General features: G+C 44.0%; 1 protein-coding gene across 1 annotated transcript in view; it reads right to left on the bottom strand.

Moving 5' to 3' along the window:
* Positions 1-11,867, bottom strand: part of LOC141121993 (uncharacterized) — a 31,253-nt gene extending 19,386 nt beyond the window's left edge. Inside the window, exons 1-4 of the mRNA XM_073611779.1 lie at positions 11,774-11,867; positions 11,459-11,685; positions 11,196-11,337; positions 2,907-4,138 (exon numbers count right to left, since the gene is read on the bottom strand). Of these exons, the coding sequence (XP_073467880.1) occupies positions 2,907-4,138; positions 11,196-11,337; positions 11,459-11,614 (1,530 nt within the window). The 5' untranslated portion in view covers positions 11,615-11,685; positions 11,774-11,867. The remainder of the gene's footprint in view (positions 1-2,906; positions 4,139-11,195; positions 11,338-11,458; positions 11,686-11,773) is intronic.
* Positions 11,868-18,846: the final 6,979 nt, after the last annotated feature.

The raw sequence follows: 18,846 nt of genomic DNA, 5'->3' as shown, positions 1-18,846 counted from the left end.
GTTTGGAGCACCGAGAACTTTACACCTTATCAACTTTTGTAGATTTTTGTAAGAAAAAACACTTAATTGAAGTAGATGCAAAGTGGAAGCAGTGGACTTGCAGAGAACACTATATTGACTACAAAGTACATATGTGCAATAAATAGAGGGCATCCCTTAACTAACTAACCACCCTTGAATAATATTTACTGTGCCAATGTATTAACTTGTCTATTCCCATAGATAGCTAATCTATTAAAACTCTGATAAGCACAATGATATAAGGTTAAATATGAAAACAAATACACTGCTTAATAAAACAATGTCTCATTTATTTCCCAAGAAAATAGGAACATGCTAGCATGGAAATACTATAGAGAATTATACAGAGTATATGACAAAAGAACATCAAAGATACTTATTACAATGCTTTCCTCGAGATATTGTTTGGTCGGCTGGGCTCAGGATGGCAAAAGAGAGGGAGCCGTGCGGCTCAGAGAGCCACCAGGCTTAAACCAAGAGTGAAAAGGGTGGAGTGAGGAAGCTCTCTGACTCCTTCAGTCCTTTTATACTTCAATCATACACCATCCAGACCCAACCCCATTGCCATCCCATCTAGACTTGTACAAATCACAGTACTTATGGGGCAGTCCTCAATATAGTATATTACTGTCTGTCCTGCTGTATTGGCCTCTAGGGGCAGCATTGTCCATGTCTATGTATCCTGGTCAATCTTCAATGCCTTTGATCTTTTGATCTTCTGTAGCAGGACATTCATCAATCATCTTGTCAGCTATGGTCCCTTTCAAGCTTGCTTGCATACGTTATAACTGACGGTCCGGAGCAAAGCGTTGTTCAGCCTTGATGGAGGCCTGATCTCTTCATTCAGATATGCTACAAATCTTTGATGTGCAACCTGTTACATTCCAGAACACCCCCAAGAAAGCAAAGGCTTGGTTGTATTAATCAGAAAGAAACTCCAGAAATATGATATTAAATCATGTTGCCTTCCAACAGAGCATACAAAACAAAAAGAGCATAGATGATACTTTACATAAGGTCGTCCTCAGTTTTTGGTGTCTTTTGGCTAGGCTCAATGGGAAAAGAGAGTGCCTCATCATTTGCCCTCACTTTTTAAATCCCACTTAGACACAACCCACACAAACACCCTCTGCCTGCCCGTGTAGTCCTCTGTCCAATGAGAAGCTATAAGAGGCTGTTCTTCCTAACCACCAGGAAGTATATTATTCCCCCAAACATCTTCCAGGAAGGATATTATTCTCTACCACAAGGGGGCAGCATTAGTTTATGAACACCTACCTTGACCCAGGTCAACATTTTAGCAACAATTGGCCTTTTGAAGCTCTGTTTTCAGCCATGGCAATTGGGCACTTTAATCTTCCCATCACCAGGTGGTGTGAGGCAAAGCGTGAATCCTTTTTCCAGATGAAGATTCTGATAAGCATTCTTCAGTTGCACACACTCTGCTGGGTAAACTCGCTTTACTGACATTCCAAGACAATTTCCAACAGGCCAAATGGCTTTATTAATCAGAAAGTAAAAATTCAGAAATATATGATATAACATGTTGCCTTCCAACAGTCACTTTCCTAGCAATAATGACATAGTAGGCAGAGTTCCCCTTTAGTAAAGGCAACAAAACTGGGAGTTTAAACTGTGTTCAGCAAAGGTATGGAGGGTATACGAATTGAAGATGGATGAGAGTAAGGAACTTGGTGGGTGCAGCTTATTGCGGAGAGCCCCAAAGAGGGTTCCCAGAGCGCTGATTGTACTGAGAAGTATGATAGTGGATCCTGTCTGCGGGTAGACTGGGTCATTGCCAGCAGCACCACTATCTCTGCAGGAGGAAGGACTTGGGGCAATATACTTTTCTTCAGTTCCTACCAATCAGGCAAACAGAGTCTATTAAATTTGATAGACCCTGTGCGGCACTTGAGTGGGCCACTGATGTAGATGGGCAGCAGCCCAATTTGGACTACAAAGTCTGTGTCTCTATGTGGCAGCCTGTATTGCAGGAATCCTAGACTGAAATAATTGACAACAACAACTATTTCCGAATGTGTGGTGTGCAGTGGTGTGGTACGGGTTAGGAACCCTCTCACCCAGTCCTGGAGAGTAACGGTGCAGAACGATGGCCCTGCTGCTCGGGGGCCTCCTTTTCTTGCTATCCTCCCGCAGAGATAGTGGTGCTGCTGGCAATGACCCGGTCTACCCACAGACAGGATCCACTATCCTGCTTCTCAGTACAATCAGCGCTCTGGGAACTCTCGTCTGGGCTCTCCGGTTCAGTCTGAAGCCTACTGGATCGGCATTCTGCTCTCCTACATATCCTCCCCTCTCACAGTCTCCCACTTTCCTCTCCCAGAACTCCCTGGGCTTTTCTTTACATATGCGCCCACCCCTTCTTATTACTCTTCTGGGAAATATAGTCTGCTTCAGCATGTTTGGTGATAGAAGTCCTGCTATCAGCACACAAGTTCAACAACTCTTTGCTTTGATATATTGAAGTCTGTATTAACTAACCTGCAGAACACTGCCATCTTGTGGTTAATTAACATCCTGCAGTCAGTAACAGTGCTGTGTGTTACAGAAAGGTATTGACTACATTTTTATTTTTCTACTGCTATCAATGGCCAACACGGTACAACACTTCATCCATGTCTTTGGTGATCTCTGATCTCCTTATGAACTGTTTCTTACATGATGAAGATCAGTCATGGAGTATATCTGAGGTGTATATCAGGGTGTGCTTCTTCCCCACATGAGAGCTGTGATATCCAGCAACATTCATATAGAAGATATTTCCCGCATTCAAGGCACTAATACACCTCGAGGGTTGTGTGGAATCCCTGATGTACAGGAAGACAGGACTTCGGTGAGGAACAATTCCCTTACTCAGGACAGGAAAGTGGTCTCTCCCCCGTGTGAGATCTCCGATGTCTGGAAAGATCAAAATTCTGTGAGTAACATTTCCCACACTCAGGACATGAATATGGCTTTTCCCCCGTGTGAGATCTCTGATGTCTGTAAAGAGTGGACATGTCTGAAAAACATTTTCCGCACTCAGGACAGCAATACGGTTTCTCCCCTGTGTGAGATCTCTGATGTGTGTAAAGATGAGACTTCCGTGAAAAACATTTCCCGCACTCAGTACAGGAAAAAGGCTTCTCCCCCATGTGAGATTTCTGATGTGTGTAAAGACTGGACTTTTGTGAAAAACATTTTCCACACTCAAGACAGGAAAGTGGCTTTTTCCCCGGGTGAGAGCTCTGATGTCTGTAAAGACTGGACTTATCTGAAAAACATTTCTTGCATTCCGGACAAGAAAAAGGCTTCTCCCCCGTGTGAGATCGCTGATGTGTGTTAAGATGGGACTTCCGTGAAAAACATTTCCCGCACTCAGGACAGGAATACGGCTTCTCCCCTGTGTGAGATCTCTGATGTGTGTAAAGACTGGACTTCTGTGAAAAAAAATTTCCACAGTCATGACAGGAATACGGCTTCTCCCCTGTGTGAGATCCCTGATGTCTGTAAAGATCGGACTTCTGTGAAAAACATTTCCCACACTCAGGACAGGAATACGGCTTCTCCCCCGTGTGAGATCTCTGATGTTTGTAAAGATGATGCTTCTGTGAAAAACATTTACCGCATTCAGGACAGAAATACGTTTTTTCCCCCGTGTGAGATCTCTGATGTTTGTAAAGATGGCACTTCTGTGAAAAACATTTCCCGCACTCAGGACAGGAATATGGCTTCTCGCCTGTGTGAGATCTTTTATGCACATTAAGATGGGAGTTAAAAGGGAAACATTTCCCGCACTCAGGACAGGAATATGGCTTCTCCCCTGTGTGAGATATTTTATGAATATTAAGAGTGTATTTAGAATGGAAACACTTCCCACACTCAGCACAGGAAAAGCTCTTCTCTGTTGGAAGGACGGTACCGTCCCTCACAGTCTGAGGTTCCTCAGGATAAGAGGAATATGATGGTCCATCTACACTGTGTGGTTCCGGATGGACATTTGAGGTAGTCGGGTTTTCTCCTGGACTATACTGTGTGATGTCCTCATCTTCTACTTTACAGTCTGGAGACAAAGTGAGACAATCCTCTGAGGTTTTCCTCATCTCCCGTCCATCTACTAAAATAGAGATAAAAAGATTATTACTAGACATGAGCAGATTGGTTCCCCTAAACCAGGACTCCGCCCACATCAGGCAGCTTTGTTTCTGAGGATCTTACAATTCCACCCCCAAGGTAAATAGTAAATAGGTCCTCTGATCTCCTACCAGTTCATTTCTTTATTCATGGACCTTAGTCAGAGAGTGAGGAAACAACGAGAACTGTCTTTTATAGGAGTGACAGTGATGAGGGGATTATAGGACAAGTGTCCCCACCCCCTCTATCACTCATTGCCATCTTCCGAACACAAAAAGTCCTGCACTTCCTTATTTAGTCCATGATTTAGTCATGAATAACAGCGGGGCTGAGCCCCACCAGAGGTCAGAGAGTGAGGATGGGGGAAGAACAACCAAGATGAAGACTGGACTGATCCTGAAGACCACCATCATTGGGTTATTTAATTATCCCTCATTATCCCTTTCTGTTTAACCACTTCAGCCCTGGAAGGTTTTACCTCCTTCATGACCAGAGAATTTTTGCAATTTGGCACTATGCTACTTTAAATGTGAATTGTGCGGTTATGCAATGTTGTACCCTTTTTGACCACAATTAGAGGTTTTTTTGGTGGTATTTGATCACCACTGGGATTTTTATTTTTTGCAATATAAACAGAAAATTAATCAGGGACTCATCTATGCAGACAGCTTGTTGGGGCATATTCAAGGCTGCGATTTTTGGTTAAAGTGATTTACAAGGGGCCGAATTTTGAGAGCCAATCATATCCAGGGTCACAACCGAGGGCAACAGAGTTCATTGTTGTTGAAGTTCATAAGTTGCATAATTTTATTCATATCTATGCCTGGCCATGGCAGCAGAGAACATGGGCATATGATGAATCGGGTCTGTGGACCAATATGACAGCGACTCATTCCTTTCAGCAATGCCCATGTTGAGGGATAGGCCTAAAAAAATCTTAAATTCGAAAACCATGATATGTTTCCAAGCAAAATGTCTGGCAAGGTTTTAATTTGGGCTTGCAGCGATATATTGATTGGCATATAAATTGCTTTGGTCCACATTAGATCCATACAGATCTTCCGTGAAAAACAGCTTTAAAAAACAGGGAGTTTAATTTGCTGTTTTCACCTGAATTCCGGATTGGCCAGTGAATGGGGGAAGTACGGATGCTGCAGAATCTGTGGGCTCCCAGTCAGGATTTGCAAGCGCAGCGGGAAGGACTTTATGGGCACTATGGGCCTGTGCTCTAATTCTTGCTGCTGCAGGACACTACTTCTGCTAGCCACCGCACCAGCTTGGGCTGCACTTATAAGACTCACCACGTCACCAAGTGATGCTGCAGTGCTGGATTGTCTATGATCAGGAAGTATTAGGCCAATGGGGCTCACTAAAAAGGTAGAGCGGCACTAGTACTGGCTCTCTGCTGCATTAGGGAATCATCATGCTACTGCAGCTCCTCAGAAACTGGGGAACGGGGTCAGGTACTCCTGACCTTGGGACCTCTACTCCGTCATCATAATTATCTGTCAGGGTGCCGCTTCTCTCTACAGGTTGGTATACTGAGCCTGATTCTGACAGTGAGGACTCCCCATCGCTCTCATCTGTCATGCTCAGTATCCTGTAGTTACATAGTTAGTCAGATTGAAAAAAGACACAAGTCCATCCAGTTCAACCTTAAAAACAATAAATAAATAAAATAAAAAATATCGTACAATCCAATATACCCAATTTTATACCCTCATTTGATCCAGAGGAAGGCAAAAAAACCCAGCAGAGCATGCTCCAATTTGCTACAGCAGGGGAAAAAATTCCTTCCTGTTCCCCCAAGAGGCAATCGGATTTTCCCTGGATCAACTTTACCTATAAATGTTAGTACCCAGTTATATTATGTACATTTAGGAAAGTATCCAGGCCTTTCTTAAAGCAATCTACTGAGCTGGCCAGAACCACCTCTGGAGGGAGTTTATTCCACATTTTCACAGCTCTTACTGTGAAGAAACCTTTGCGTATTTGGAGATGAAATCTCTTTTCCTCCAGACGTAAAGAGTGCCCCCGTGTCCTCTGGGTTGACCGTAAAGAGAATAACTCAACACCAAGTTCACTATATGGACCCCTTATATATTTGAACATGTTGATCATATCCCCCCTTATTCTCCTCTTCTCAAGAGTGAATAAATTCAGTTCCTCTAATCTTTCCTCATAGCTGAGCTCCTCCATGCCTCTTATCAGTTTGGTTGCCCTTCTCTGCACTTTCTCCAGTTCCCCTGATATCCTTTTTGAGAACTGGTGCCCAAAACTGAACTGCATATTCCAGATGAGGTCTTACTAATGATTTGTACAGGGGCAAAATTATCTCTCTCTCTCTCTAGAGTCCATACCTCTCCTGTAGGCATCTTCCCTCTTCACTGTACCTTTCGTTTGACATTTTGGTCACTAAATTTACAGGTACCTAGTGTGACTCACGGGAACAAAGAGCACCTTGCTGTCAGGGACTGCTTGAACCACTACAAACAAAATGTACCTGCTAGTGCCTGATCTTTGCAAACGCTTTTGTGTGTATCAGAAGTGACCGTGATCTACTGACACTGCACTTGTTGGGGGGGGGCTAAATGCAGTTGCTGGCAGGTGTCGGGGCTGATCCTGCTAATGCTGCATTTTTTGAGACAATATACCATTAGGGACACTAGTATAGTACTGATCAAAGATATTGTTCCGTTCAGACACTATACTAGTAATGGAGGTGTATAGTTGTGTGTGTGTGTTAGTTTTACTGGCAATCAAAGGGTTGAATGTGATAATGAATATGATGCTGTCTGTTACTGAAGCTAACTGGCGTCACCCGTGAGACTAACAAAATGATCAGAAAAAAGATCTGTACACTGTACTACTGATACTGTGACAGGAAGTGAATGGCTTAAAGGGGGGGCAATCAGGGATTAAAACTTTATTAGGGAATATGTACTCGGGTACCCTGACTCTATCTGGGACTGATGCTCATGCTATCTGATGTCACCCGTGACACTTATACAGTGATTAGTAAAAAATCTGTACACTGTACCGAATGACACTGTGACAGGGAGTGAAAGGGTTAACTGTGGAGGCAATCAGGGGGTTAAATGTGATCTGGTGTCAGTGTAGTGCTTGTACTCACAGTATATGTTATCTCTTGTCACGCTGGATCCGAAAAGGGCTCCAGGGGAGAAGATGACATAATTTCCTGTTGTAAACACAGACACAGAAGGTTCTGTGATTTGTCAGAACTGACCAGCAGGTCCAGGTCATAAATCATTGGCCTAGACCTGAAGATTGATCGGTTCTGAACCAAATCACATCAGCGCCAGACCGGCATGCGCGCCCCCTACCCGGGAGTGTGGAACATGTACTAATCATGTACGTAATCCGACGCAGAGTGTCAAGTCTACCCCAACGCAGGTGGTCAGACACTATAGCTAGCTGTTGTGTGCTTCACCTATAGCAGCCCCTTTTCCCTTAAGGCAAGCAGGCCTACCGGTACTCGGTTGCCCCCAGGACTTATACACAATGCTATAGTACCTGGCCACCACACCAGGGCAGACGCGAACTGAGCAAAGCCAAGAGATACTTGCAGTTAGCAGACTGATAGCGTGGTTCAATGACAGTCCAGGTAAAAGGTCAGCAGACATCAAGAAACAGTCAAAAGTCATACACAGGGAAATCCAAACTAGTAAAGCAGGGCAGACAGACAGGCAGCTCGATCTGGAACAACACAGGTATCATTGGCTATCACAAGCAAAGGACAGAGCGTTTGGCTTGCTTATAACAGGTGACTGACCATATCAATCACCTTGCAGGTGGACATAGACAGGGAGAATGCAATAGCCAAAACCCGAATGCTGGAATACGGAGCAGGAGCACTTACGTGATCCTGACACAGAGTGGCCGCATCGTCCCAATAAATGTGTGGTGGGCGATCCGCAACTGGTTAAAATTATGATGGCAGGTGTGGAAAGAAGATTCCCCGCTCGTTGTCACAACGGGGATCGGCGGGGGGCTGTTGCAACAGTATCATGTTATACCCTGAATATGGGTGTATCTTATTACAAAAAGGTGAACCTATCCTTTAAGGTTCCAAAGTCTGAGGATGTTATCACATTATCAACATGTAAAAGTCTGTGCTCCAATCAAATTATCAGATATAAAATGTCCAGCTGGTAGGAAATGGGTGCAACAAAAGCGAATAAGGAAGGAAGGGAAGTCCACATCCTTGCAGCTCTTACAGTAAAGAACCCTCTATGTAGTTTAAGGTTAAACCTCTTTTCTAATTTTAATGAGTGGCCACGAGTCTTGTTAAATTCCCTTCCGCGAAAAAGTTTTATCCCCATTGTGGGGTCACCAGCACAGTATTTGTATATTGAAATCATATCCCCTCTCAAGTGTTTCCTCATAACTAATATCCTCCAGACCCTTTATTAGCTTTGTTGCCCTTCTTTGTACTCGCTCCATTTCCAGTACATCCTTCCTGAGGACTGGTGCCCAGAACTGGACAGCATACTCCAGGTGCGGAATTATCATTTTATCTCTGGAGTTGATCCCCTTTTTAATGCCAATATTCTGTTTGCTTTGTTAGCAGCAGCTTGGCATTGCATGCCATTGCTGAGCCTATCATCTACTAGGACCCCCAGGTCCTTTTCCATCCTAGATTCCCCCAGAGGTTCTCCCCCCAGTGTATAGATTGCATTCAGATTTTTGCCACCCAAATGCATTATTTTACATTTTTCTACATTGAACCTCATTTGCCATGTAGTTGCCCACCCCATTATTTGTTCAGATCTTTTTGCAAGATTTCCACATCCTGCGGAGAAGTTATTGCCCTGCTTAGCTTAGTATCGTCTGCAAATACAGAGATTGAACTGTTTATCCCATCCTCCAGGTCGTTTATGAACAAATTAAACAAGATTGATCCCAGCACAGAACCCTGGGGAACCCCACTACCCACCCCTGACCATTCTGAGTACTCCCCATTTATCACCACCCTCTGAACACGCCCTTGTAGCCAGTTTTCAATCCATGTACTCACCCTATGGTCCATGCCAACGGACCTTATTTTGTACAGTAAACGTTTATGGGGAACTGTGTCAAATGCTTTTGCAAAATCCAGATACACCACGTCTACGGCCTTCCTTTATCTAGATGGCAACTCACCTCCTCATAGAAGGTTAAGGCCCCGTTCACATCTATGTGAATTAGATGCGGCTTACAGAGCATCCAATTCACAGAACATTTTAAAGTTCATTCAATTGAATGCATCTGGTTCACATATGTGCGTTGCATTCGCACTGCGCATTGCCCAAAAAACGTGTGCGTTCTCTGTGCATTGTGGTGAGAATTACAAGCACATTATCTTCTATGGGAACGCATTCCATTCTGAACACAAAGTCTCTCCTCCTCACTACACCTCCCCCCTCTCTCTACTCTCCAACGGTCTGGCAGTCACCTGACTGAGTTCCCTAAGTACCCTCGGATGCAAGCCATCTGGTCCCGGTGATTTATTAATGTTAAGTTTCTCAAGTCTAGTTTTAATTCCGTCCTCTCTTAACCATGGAGGTGCTTCCTGTGATTTGTCATGAGGATAAACACTGCAGTTTTGGTTACTGAAGCCCCCCGATTCACTTGTGAAGACTGAGGAGAAGAATAAATTCAATACCTTTGCCATCTCCCCATCCTTTGTAACCAGATGTCCTTCCTCATTCTTTATGGGGCCAATATGGTCTGTCCTCCCTTTTTTACTGTTTACATACTTAAAGAATTTCTTGAGATTTTTTTTGCTCTCCTCCGCTATGTGTCTTTCATGTTCTATCTTAGCTGTCCTTATTTCACCCTTACATTTCTTGTTGCATTCCTTATAAAGTCTGAATGCTGAGGATGATCCCTCAACCTTGTATTTTTTGAAGGCCTTCTCCTTTGCTTTTATATGCATTTTTACATTGGAGTTAAGCCATCCAGGATTTTTGTTCGCTCTTTTCAATTTATTACCCAATGGGATACATTGGCTAATGCCCTTATTTAATATGCTCTTAAAGCAAACCCATCTCTCCTCCGTATTCTTTGTTCCTAATATTTTATCCCAATTTATGCCTTTTAGCGAGGTTTGTAGTTTAGGGAAGTTGGCTCTTTTGAAATTCAGTGTCTTTGTATTCCCTTTATGTTTCCTATTTGTGTGATTTATACTGAAGCCAATTGACCTGTGATCGCTGTCTATCTGCCCAGTCTATGTCTGGATAATTAAAATCCCCCATTATGATAACACTTCCCATCCTTGCTGCTAATCCAATTTGTGATAGGAGATCGGTCTCCACTTCCTCCCTCAGGTTAGGGGGCCTATAGCATACTCCCAGTATTATTTTCCCCTTAGCTTCATCCCTTTGAAGCTCTACCCATAAGGATTCACCTCCTCTCTAGCTCCCTCAGTGATGTCATCTCTCACATTCACTTGTACATTATTCTTGATATATAGGCATACCCCTCCCCCTTTTTTACCCTCTCTATCCCTGCGGTATAGGGTATACCCTTGAATGTTTGCCAGCCAATCATGAGAGCTGTTGACCCAGGTCTCTGAAATTCCCACAAAATCCAAATCCTTCTCATACAATAGTATCTCTAGTTCACCCATCTTGTCCGCCATGCTCCTGGCATTGGTAAACATGCCACATAGTTTAGACCAGCCGCATATTATCCTCTTATTGGGTGTTCCGAGATTGCAGAGATTGGGTGTTCTGTTCTGTCAGAGATCTTGCTAGGCCTGGGCATGGGGCAGAAGACCCAAAGCACATGCCCCAGGTGCCCAGGTTAAGTAACACCTGAACCCCAAAATCTCCATAAATCCAGTCTAGATACATAAATTGTGTCTGCAGCCCAGAGAAGGAAGATTATCCCAGAGAAATACAGGAATAAAGGACGGGGAACACAGCTCAGGAAAGTGACCAGGGGATTACAGGTTGATATCACCCAGCCCCCGCCCTACTCTGGACCAATCAGTGAGCAGTATGGGTGGAGAAATGTATTTAGTGTTAATGACCCACCTGTGCTGATCTCTGTAGGAGTGTCCTCCTCTATAAATGTCCCCGTTATTCCATCCTCCTCCATAGACTGCTGATCATCCCTCACATACATCTCTTCTTCTTCTGCTTTAACCCCAAATTCTATATCGATTGGATCTCCACTCTAATTCAAGAAAATTAGAGAGAATATCATCTGTAAAATATAAGCTTTAATATTGTGACATCACAAAAAAAATCCACATATTGTCTCTATAAGTCTGTTTTATAACTTCTGTCCCACCAACCTTGTAACAGTGAGGGATGGTGTGATCTTCCTGTGTGAAGTCCTGGGAATACAGAGGACGGGGACATCTCTCTGGTGGGTTTCTGTAGCTTGATGACTCCACCATGGTGTCCTGGTACAGATCTTTGTGTTCTTTTAGAAACTCTGACTCCTCCATCACCCCATCCTCATCATCCTCTCTTTTATCTCTTCTTTAACCTCAACTTTAGACTCTCTCAGGTTTCCACTCTGAATATATAATTAAATGACATAAATTGTAACAATGCAGATAATGTACAGACCCTAATGATACTATCAGTGATTGTTCCTCATCTACCTGATGATGGTGAGGGATGGTGTGACCTTCCTGTGTGGAATCCCGGGAATACAGAGGACGGGGACATCTCTCTGGTGGGTTCCCATTACTGGATCCATCTGTAGGAAACACACACACTGACTGAATACATTGTTTCTATGTGTTTATCAGATGATGGGGGATCTAGGTGGACCCTCGTGTCAAGAAAGCAAGCCCACTGCAAATAGTTAAACGGAGCGAGGACCTTGACTAAGGTATGATGGAATGAGAGGGAGCTTAATTTTAGTAAGCAAGACTTAATGTTATACACTTTCACAGCCAGCACTACCTCTGGTCACCACTAGAGGGAGACTCAACTGCAATCTAGCTGGCTGACAACACATGGCAGATACAAATCTTATATACAATCTGGTGCACTCTAAGGCTGGCCATACACTATTCAATTTTCCTGTTCAACTTTCCTTTAGATTTACCAAAACCATATAATAGGAGGTCAAACCTAAACACTTTCAATTTGGATGCAATCAGGCAGGCCCTTGTACTACATAGTTGAAGGTAAATCTAAAGAAAATTGAACAGGAAAATTGTATGGTGTATGGCCAGCTTAAGGGTTGGGGACCAATCAAGGCCTTAGCACACACTTCTAGGATTCCTCCAGCTATCATATGAACTAGAAGTGGTAGTCACTTTCCCACTGTCCTTACATCAGACAGACACAAACGGTAGCTTGCCACAATTACATACAGATTGGCAACTAGACTGAGCACATACAAAATACAATACAACAATCTCTCCAGGGATAGATTAGTACACAGAAGTCACTTATTAGTTTTATAATTTAATATCCCGAAAGTGGGGAGAGCATAAAATATATACAAAAAGAATTACAAAAAAATATATAAAAAAGACAAAAGGATATACAGAGTTTGTCAGAACGTCCACAATGCTCCAGTTAGATTGGCTCCATGTGAATCACCCATCCATATCCCGTGCTCTTCAATTTATTGGAATATGGATGTGGGCTGGACTATAGCCCTTGACCAATCAACCCGGGGGGGGGGGGGCTGTATTCTGAGGTAAATGGTGTTGGATAAGCCATGAATGACACTGATGGTTGGGTCGGGGATAGGATTTTCGAAACCAGCACGTCAGTCTGATCACAACAAGACCAAGAATGGCTTGGCTGACCTAATCAGGTCCCATATAACTGTTTTGGGGTTTTTCTCCTGGATTATAAATGCACTACAAATACAGATTTCCATGTACACAAAGCCCGACATCTGTACATCAGGAGGAGATCTATTCATCTCTCTGCAACTAAAGCTAGTTTTTCTGAGAGAAAAAAACTGATTCCTTTGATCTCTTGACACAAATCAATGGTGGTAGTTGGTTCAGGGCCTTCTCATTGCCCCCTGCTGGTCTCGAAGATGAAAGGACTAGGACTTCTCTTTTGAGGTTCAGGAAGTTGGCAATTTTTAACCACTTCAGCCTACGTTACTTTAACTGACAATTGCGCGGACGAGCGACCCTGTTCCCCCAAAAAAATGGCGTCCTTTTTTCCCCACAAATAGAGCTTTCTTTTGGTTGGTATTTGATCACCTCTGTGGTTTTCTACTTTAATACATATCAAATAAAAAAATGTAAAAAAACAAATTTTTTATCAGTTTAGGCCAATATGTATTCTGCTACATATTTTTTGGGAAAAAAAATCCCAATAAGTGTATATTGATTGGTTTGCGCAAAAGTTATAGCATCTACAAAATAGGGGAAAGATTTATGGACTTTTTATTTTTTTTTACTAGTAATGGCGGCGATCAGCAATTTTTTTAAGCAGGACTGTGACATTGCGGCAGGCAAATCTGACCCTAAGTGACACTTTGTGGTGACCAGTGACACCAATACAGTGATCAGTACTATAAAAATGCACTGTCACTGTATAAATGACACTGGCAGAGAAGGGGTTAACACTAGGGGTGATCAAGGGGTTAGGTGTTCCCTGAGGAGGTGATTTCTAACTGTCAGGGGGATGGGCTCACTGGTAGCAGAGAGAGATTGCTGTGTCTGATCATTAGGAACAGCCAATCTCTTTCTCCTCCCCTGTGAGAATGGGGATCTGCCTTGTTTACATAGGCAGATCCCCATTCTGCCTGTGAGGAGCGAATGCGGGTGGCCGGTGGACATCGCGGCCACCAGGCACGCGCATTGACTCCTGAGGCGCTGGTGGTGCACGTGCGCCCTGTATCTATTACACAAAACGATGTATAGGTACGTTGTGTCACGCAATAAAGTAGTATATGTGCGGTGGGTGGTCTTTAAGTGGTTAACCTACAAGGGTGGGATACTTTTATTGGCATCTAGGTGTTACTCCTTGTTTCGAGGCTTGTTCTGTCCTTTTCATATTCTAATTGAGATCTTACTGAGGAACAAATGTCAGTGATAGATGACTGGTTAAGGGAATACGTACAGTATTTTTTATTCCATGGAATAAAACTATATCTACAATCACACTTCCTCTACAGATCACGTCACCTCTCAGCTATTGGCAAAATTACCCGACTTTTACATTTATGTTACACCTCCGTACTGCTCTCTCCTTTACAATAAAGTCTTCTCCAGTGGCGTCTCCAGCTTTCATATTTAGGGGGGGCACATGGGGGAACAGGGACAAAAGTAGGGGGGCAACTATAAAATGCATATATAGATATATAAATATATACTGGGGCCCTTTACTACGACCCCACAACGGCCCTTTCACATGTTCTGCAGTGAGCTCCCTTCCTACTGTATTGGGGCCCCCCAGGGTGGCAGAAAACAAGAGATATATGTCACCAGCATACCAAGAAAATATAAGGGTCCAAAGCAGTGGGAGAACTATCAGGGTTGCAAAGGTTGTCTTGCCTTCAGGCCCTGGTGTTCTGCCACTGTGGGGTTCCCCAGCCTCCTCTTGCTGTCCTGCCCCTGCTATTGACAGCGCTGGTCTGGCATCTCTTGGAATTTACAGGCTGGTTCTCCTGTCCTAAGGATGGAAGAAATCAGTCTTGTTTTTTCAGTAACTGAGAGTCCTTGTGGAGTCCTTCCTGCAACTCGCTCTTCTCCCTGCCAATGAGGATGCAGGGGAAGGAGCAGATCGGGTGGCCGTGGTTGTGTGAGCGCTCGCATTATGCAGTGTCAGCGAGCAGAGGGAGGGGGGAGGAATCACCCGCAGGAGCTGACTGGGGACTCTCTCCCTCTTAGACATTGATTTTTTGTAAAAAAAAAAAAAAAAAATTTTATTGGGGAGGGGGTGGTGGCACATGGTGGGGCACAGCATAATGTTGGGGGGGGGGGGTCAGGGCCCCCTCTGCCCCCCCCCCCTAGGGATGCCATTGGTCTCCTCTTACCCGGAGATGTGAGGGGCAGCTGATTGTCCATCATGAGGTCCTTGTAGAGATCCTTGTGTCCTTCTAAATACTCCCACTCCTCCATGGAGAAATAGACAGTGACATCCTGACACCTTATAGGAACCTGACACACACAATGATACAGTCACCATCCAGACACATCCCTTGTCTGTTACTGGATAATGTCCCAGAATTCCCAGCACCGCTCACCTCTCCTGTCAGCAGCTCCATCATCTTCTTGGTGACTTCTAGAATCTTCTGCGTGTTGTGTCTCTCAGGTTTTAGGGAGTCACATGGAGGCACTGTGATGGTCATATGATCACCTGACTTCACAAGAGGAAATCTCTGTATTGAGGAACAAATAGGAATATCATGTTAGAATCCCAGAATCCTCCTCACCTCTCCGGTCAGGTCTTTGTTCTATGAATAGAGATAAGAGTGATGTCATGTGACTTCCCAGAATCCTCCTCACCTCTCCGGTCAGGTCTGTGTTTTATTAATAGAGATAAGAGTGATGTCATGTGACCTCCCAGAATCCTCCTCACCTCTCCAGTCAGTTCTGTGTTTTATTAATAGAGATAAGAGTGATGTCATGTGACCTCCCAGAATCCTCCTCACCTCTCCGGTCAGGTCTGTGTTTTATTAATAGAGAGAAGAGTGATGTCATGTGTCCTCCCAGAATCCTCCTCACCTCTCCGGTCAGGTCTGTGTTTTATTAATAGAGATAAGAGTGATGTCATGTGACCTCCCAGAATCCTCCTCACCATCTCCGGTCAGGTCTGTGTTTTATTAATAGAGATAAGAGTGATGTCATGTGACCTCCCAGAATCCTCCTCACCATCTCCGGTCAGGTCTGTGTTTTATTAATAGAGATAAGAGTGATGTCATGTGACCTCCCAGAATCCTCCTCACCTCTCCGGTCAGCAGGTAGATGATCTCCAGGGTGAGGTTTAGTATCTTCTCAGTCATGTGACTCCGGTCCTCCTCCATCCTCATTGGTGTCATCATTTAATCTATACAGGTCTCCTTGTAGACGGATAACTTTGGGAAATGAAAGTAAGAATTATTTGGATGGTGTTGGTCACACTATAATAGGATGTGGATGTGAGGGGGGTAATAGGAGGGTTGCTGTACATTTAAGGACTACTGCCCCCATGGGAACACATTTAATTAGCAGTTTTTAGTGTTTGCTAGGTTTTCAAGGTTACAGGATCCTCTTGGTCTGTCGGATTAGAAGTTCCCTTTGGGTTTCCTAACTGGATTTAAATAGTATTAGATCTGAAGACAAGGAATGATAAATATGATTCTTCCTTTGCCTTGTTTGCTCTGAGGCAGTTCTGTGAGGACAATGTCGGGTCATCATGATGTCCAGGAAGGGGAACTTGCTGACTTTTGGCCGGAGTTGCCGGCTAATCAGGATAATTGCCAACTCCGGCTGCAAGGCTCCAATCTGTCAGGATTCTGTCAGGAATGTGCTAGCTGACAGGAGTGATGTCACTCTCTGCAGTAAGAGATGGGTTTGGATTGGATAGCAGGAGGATGCTGCTGGTGGAGTAGAGAGCTGTGGGGGAGGAGTCTGTTCTCTTCCCTCCAATGGCAGCCCAGTGTGGGTAGGAGGAGGGCAGCTGGGGGAGGGGTTTGTTTTCTTGGTTGTCAAGTATACTGTAGCATCCCAGACTTTGTACAGAGTGGCAGTGGGTTCCTGGGGTTCTAAATTTCAGCACCCGGTACTGCCAGAGTCTATGTCTGGGAAGGTATTGGACTGTCTCCCAAAGATGTATAGAAGTGACCCCTAACTACCTTTTAGTCGATGCTGCACAAACAGACCTCCTCTAAGAAGAAGTGTCCACCAAGGGGTGAAGGACTGCCCTTCTTCATTCCACTTGGAAAATATTATTTAACCAGTGAGATGGTATGAAGGTGAAGATTGCTTTCCTTTCTTGGCTGGAGTTCTGTAAGAAGGTCTGGAAAGTAAGTGCAGGTGGTAGGACAATCGGAGACCAAGAGCCCCGCCACCTCCCTAACTTAGCATCACCCTGAGCCCTACAACCTCCTCTTCCCTCTGAGCCATGCTGCCCCAACCATATCAAGGACCTAGATTTCTTCAGCTAATCTACCCCCTCAAAGCCCTTTAACTCCACTACCCCCTCAGGGACCCTTAAAGTCCCTCAGCTTCAGGACCCCCTGAGAGACCCCCTAAGCTCCTCTACTTCCCTCAGAGCCCTCAGTATTTTCCTCCCTCTGACACCAATGATGGAACATATTCTTCATGACAGGCTGGGGAATGTTTTCTTCCTCCTGACCAGCAACGTAAGGGGCTCTATGCTCCACACTCCTGACCCCGGCACTCCATCATTGTGTTGGTTGCATATTATAATGATTGCCCTTTGTAGGCCATGTATGGTCAGGATGGTCATTGTCTTGTCTATTTATTGTCACTGCTTTTTTTTTAGAGGAACATATTACTAGAATTTATCTCCAAAATGAAAAGAATGTTCCGGCCCCATAAATGGAGAAATGTTCTGACCCTGAAGGGGTTAATCTAGGTTCCCACACTATATATGTGTGTATCATCATCTGCTGGAGATAAAAGACATCACAGTGACTATAGAGGAAGAGGACGGACATGACGGGCGGTTTCTGGGTGTAAATAGAAAATTATATCTGATTACCTCCTCTCCTGCCACTTCCAGTAATGTCTCCTCACTAATTCGTACTTATTCTAGATTACTTCCTGTCTGTATCTGACATCACTTCCTGTCTGTATTCCATAGAGACTTCCTGTCTGGGTAGAAGTAAGATCCCCATCTTGTGGAGTTCAGAGGAACTGCAGCACTGGGAAACATTTCATAATAACCATTCCTTTATAACAGTGTTTCTCAATTCCACTCTTCAAAGCGCCCCAACAGGTCATGTTTTCAGGCTCTCCATTATTTTGCACAGGTGATTTAATCAGTTTCACTGCCTTAGTAATTACCACAGCTGAAAACATGACCTGTTGGGGCGCCTTGAGGACCGGAGTTGAGAAACACTGCTCTATAATATCTAACTTACAGGGCCAAGTTGAAAACGAAGGTATAATATGAAAAAATACAATAAAGAAAAAATTGTGTATCAAGCAAGTTCACAGTGAAATTGTCTTTGCATTGGTAACAGGTGTCCAAAAAAACTTTGTCCTTATAAATCTTCAAATCTACAAATGTTAAAGTGCATATGTGCAATAATATTCCATAAGGTGATCCTTGTGATGCAAAAATCCTGGTTGATAAGAGGGTGACTTTACACACGTGCCCCCCCCCCCCCCCCAATGTGTAGCTGCACTCATCTCAAGCTGTGTGACCGCACAACTAAGTTTGGTTCACATAAACTGTTGAGCCACTCCTGGGCTCTGGGTAAAGATATTTTATATTTTCAGCAGGATCCCACGGTAAAATCCACAGAAGATATCCTCAATGTTAAAGATAAGAAAGAGGCTGGATAGTGCATTATCGTTTTGTTTGTAAATTTATTTCGAGAAAAGAACATCAGGGTAGTCACATTTCATTGGTGCACCAAACTATAAAATACATTAAGTAGCAAAAATTCTCTCCCAAGTGGCTTCAAATCTTGAGTGAGCCAGTAGTTTGCTCAAACGAGCCTGAAACGGCTTCCTCCACCGTCCTGGCCCCTCCCCTACGCGTGACGACACAGGGCTAATCACGTGTCTTCCCCCTG

Source organism: Aquarana catesbeiana, unplaced genomic scaffold, assembly GCF_042186555.1.
Source record: "Aquarana catesbeiana isolate 2022-GZ unplaced genomic scaffold, ASM4218655v1 unanchor236, whole genome shotgun sequence".
Taxonomy (NCBI): domain Eukaryota; kingdom Metazoa; phylum Chordata; class Amphibia; order Anura; family Ranidae; genus Aquarana; species Aquarana catesbeiana.
This window is presented reverse-complemented; position numbering and strand designations above follow the sequence as displayed.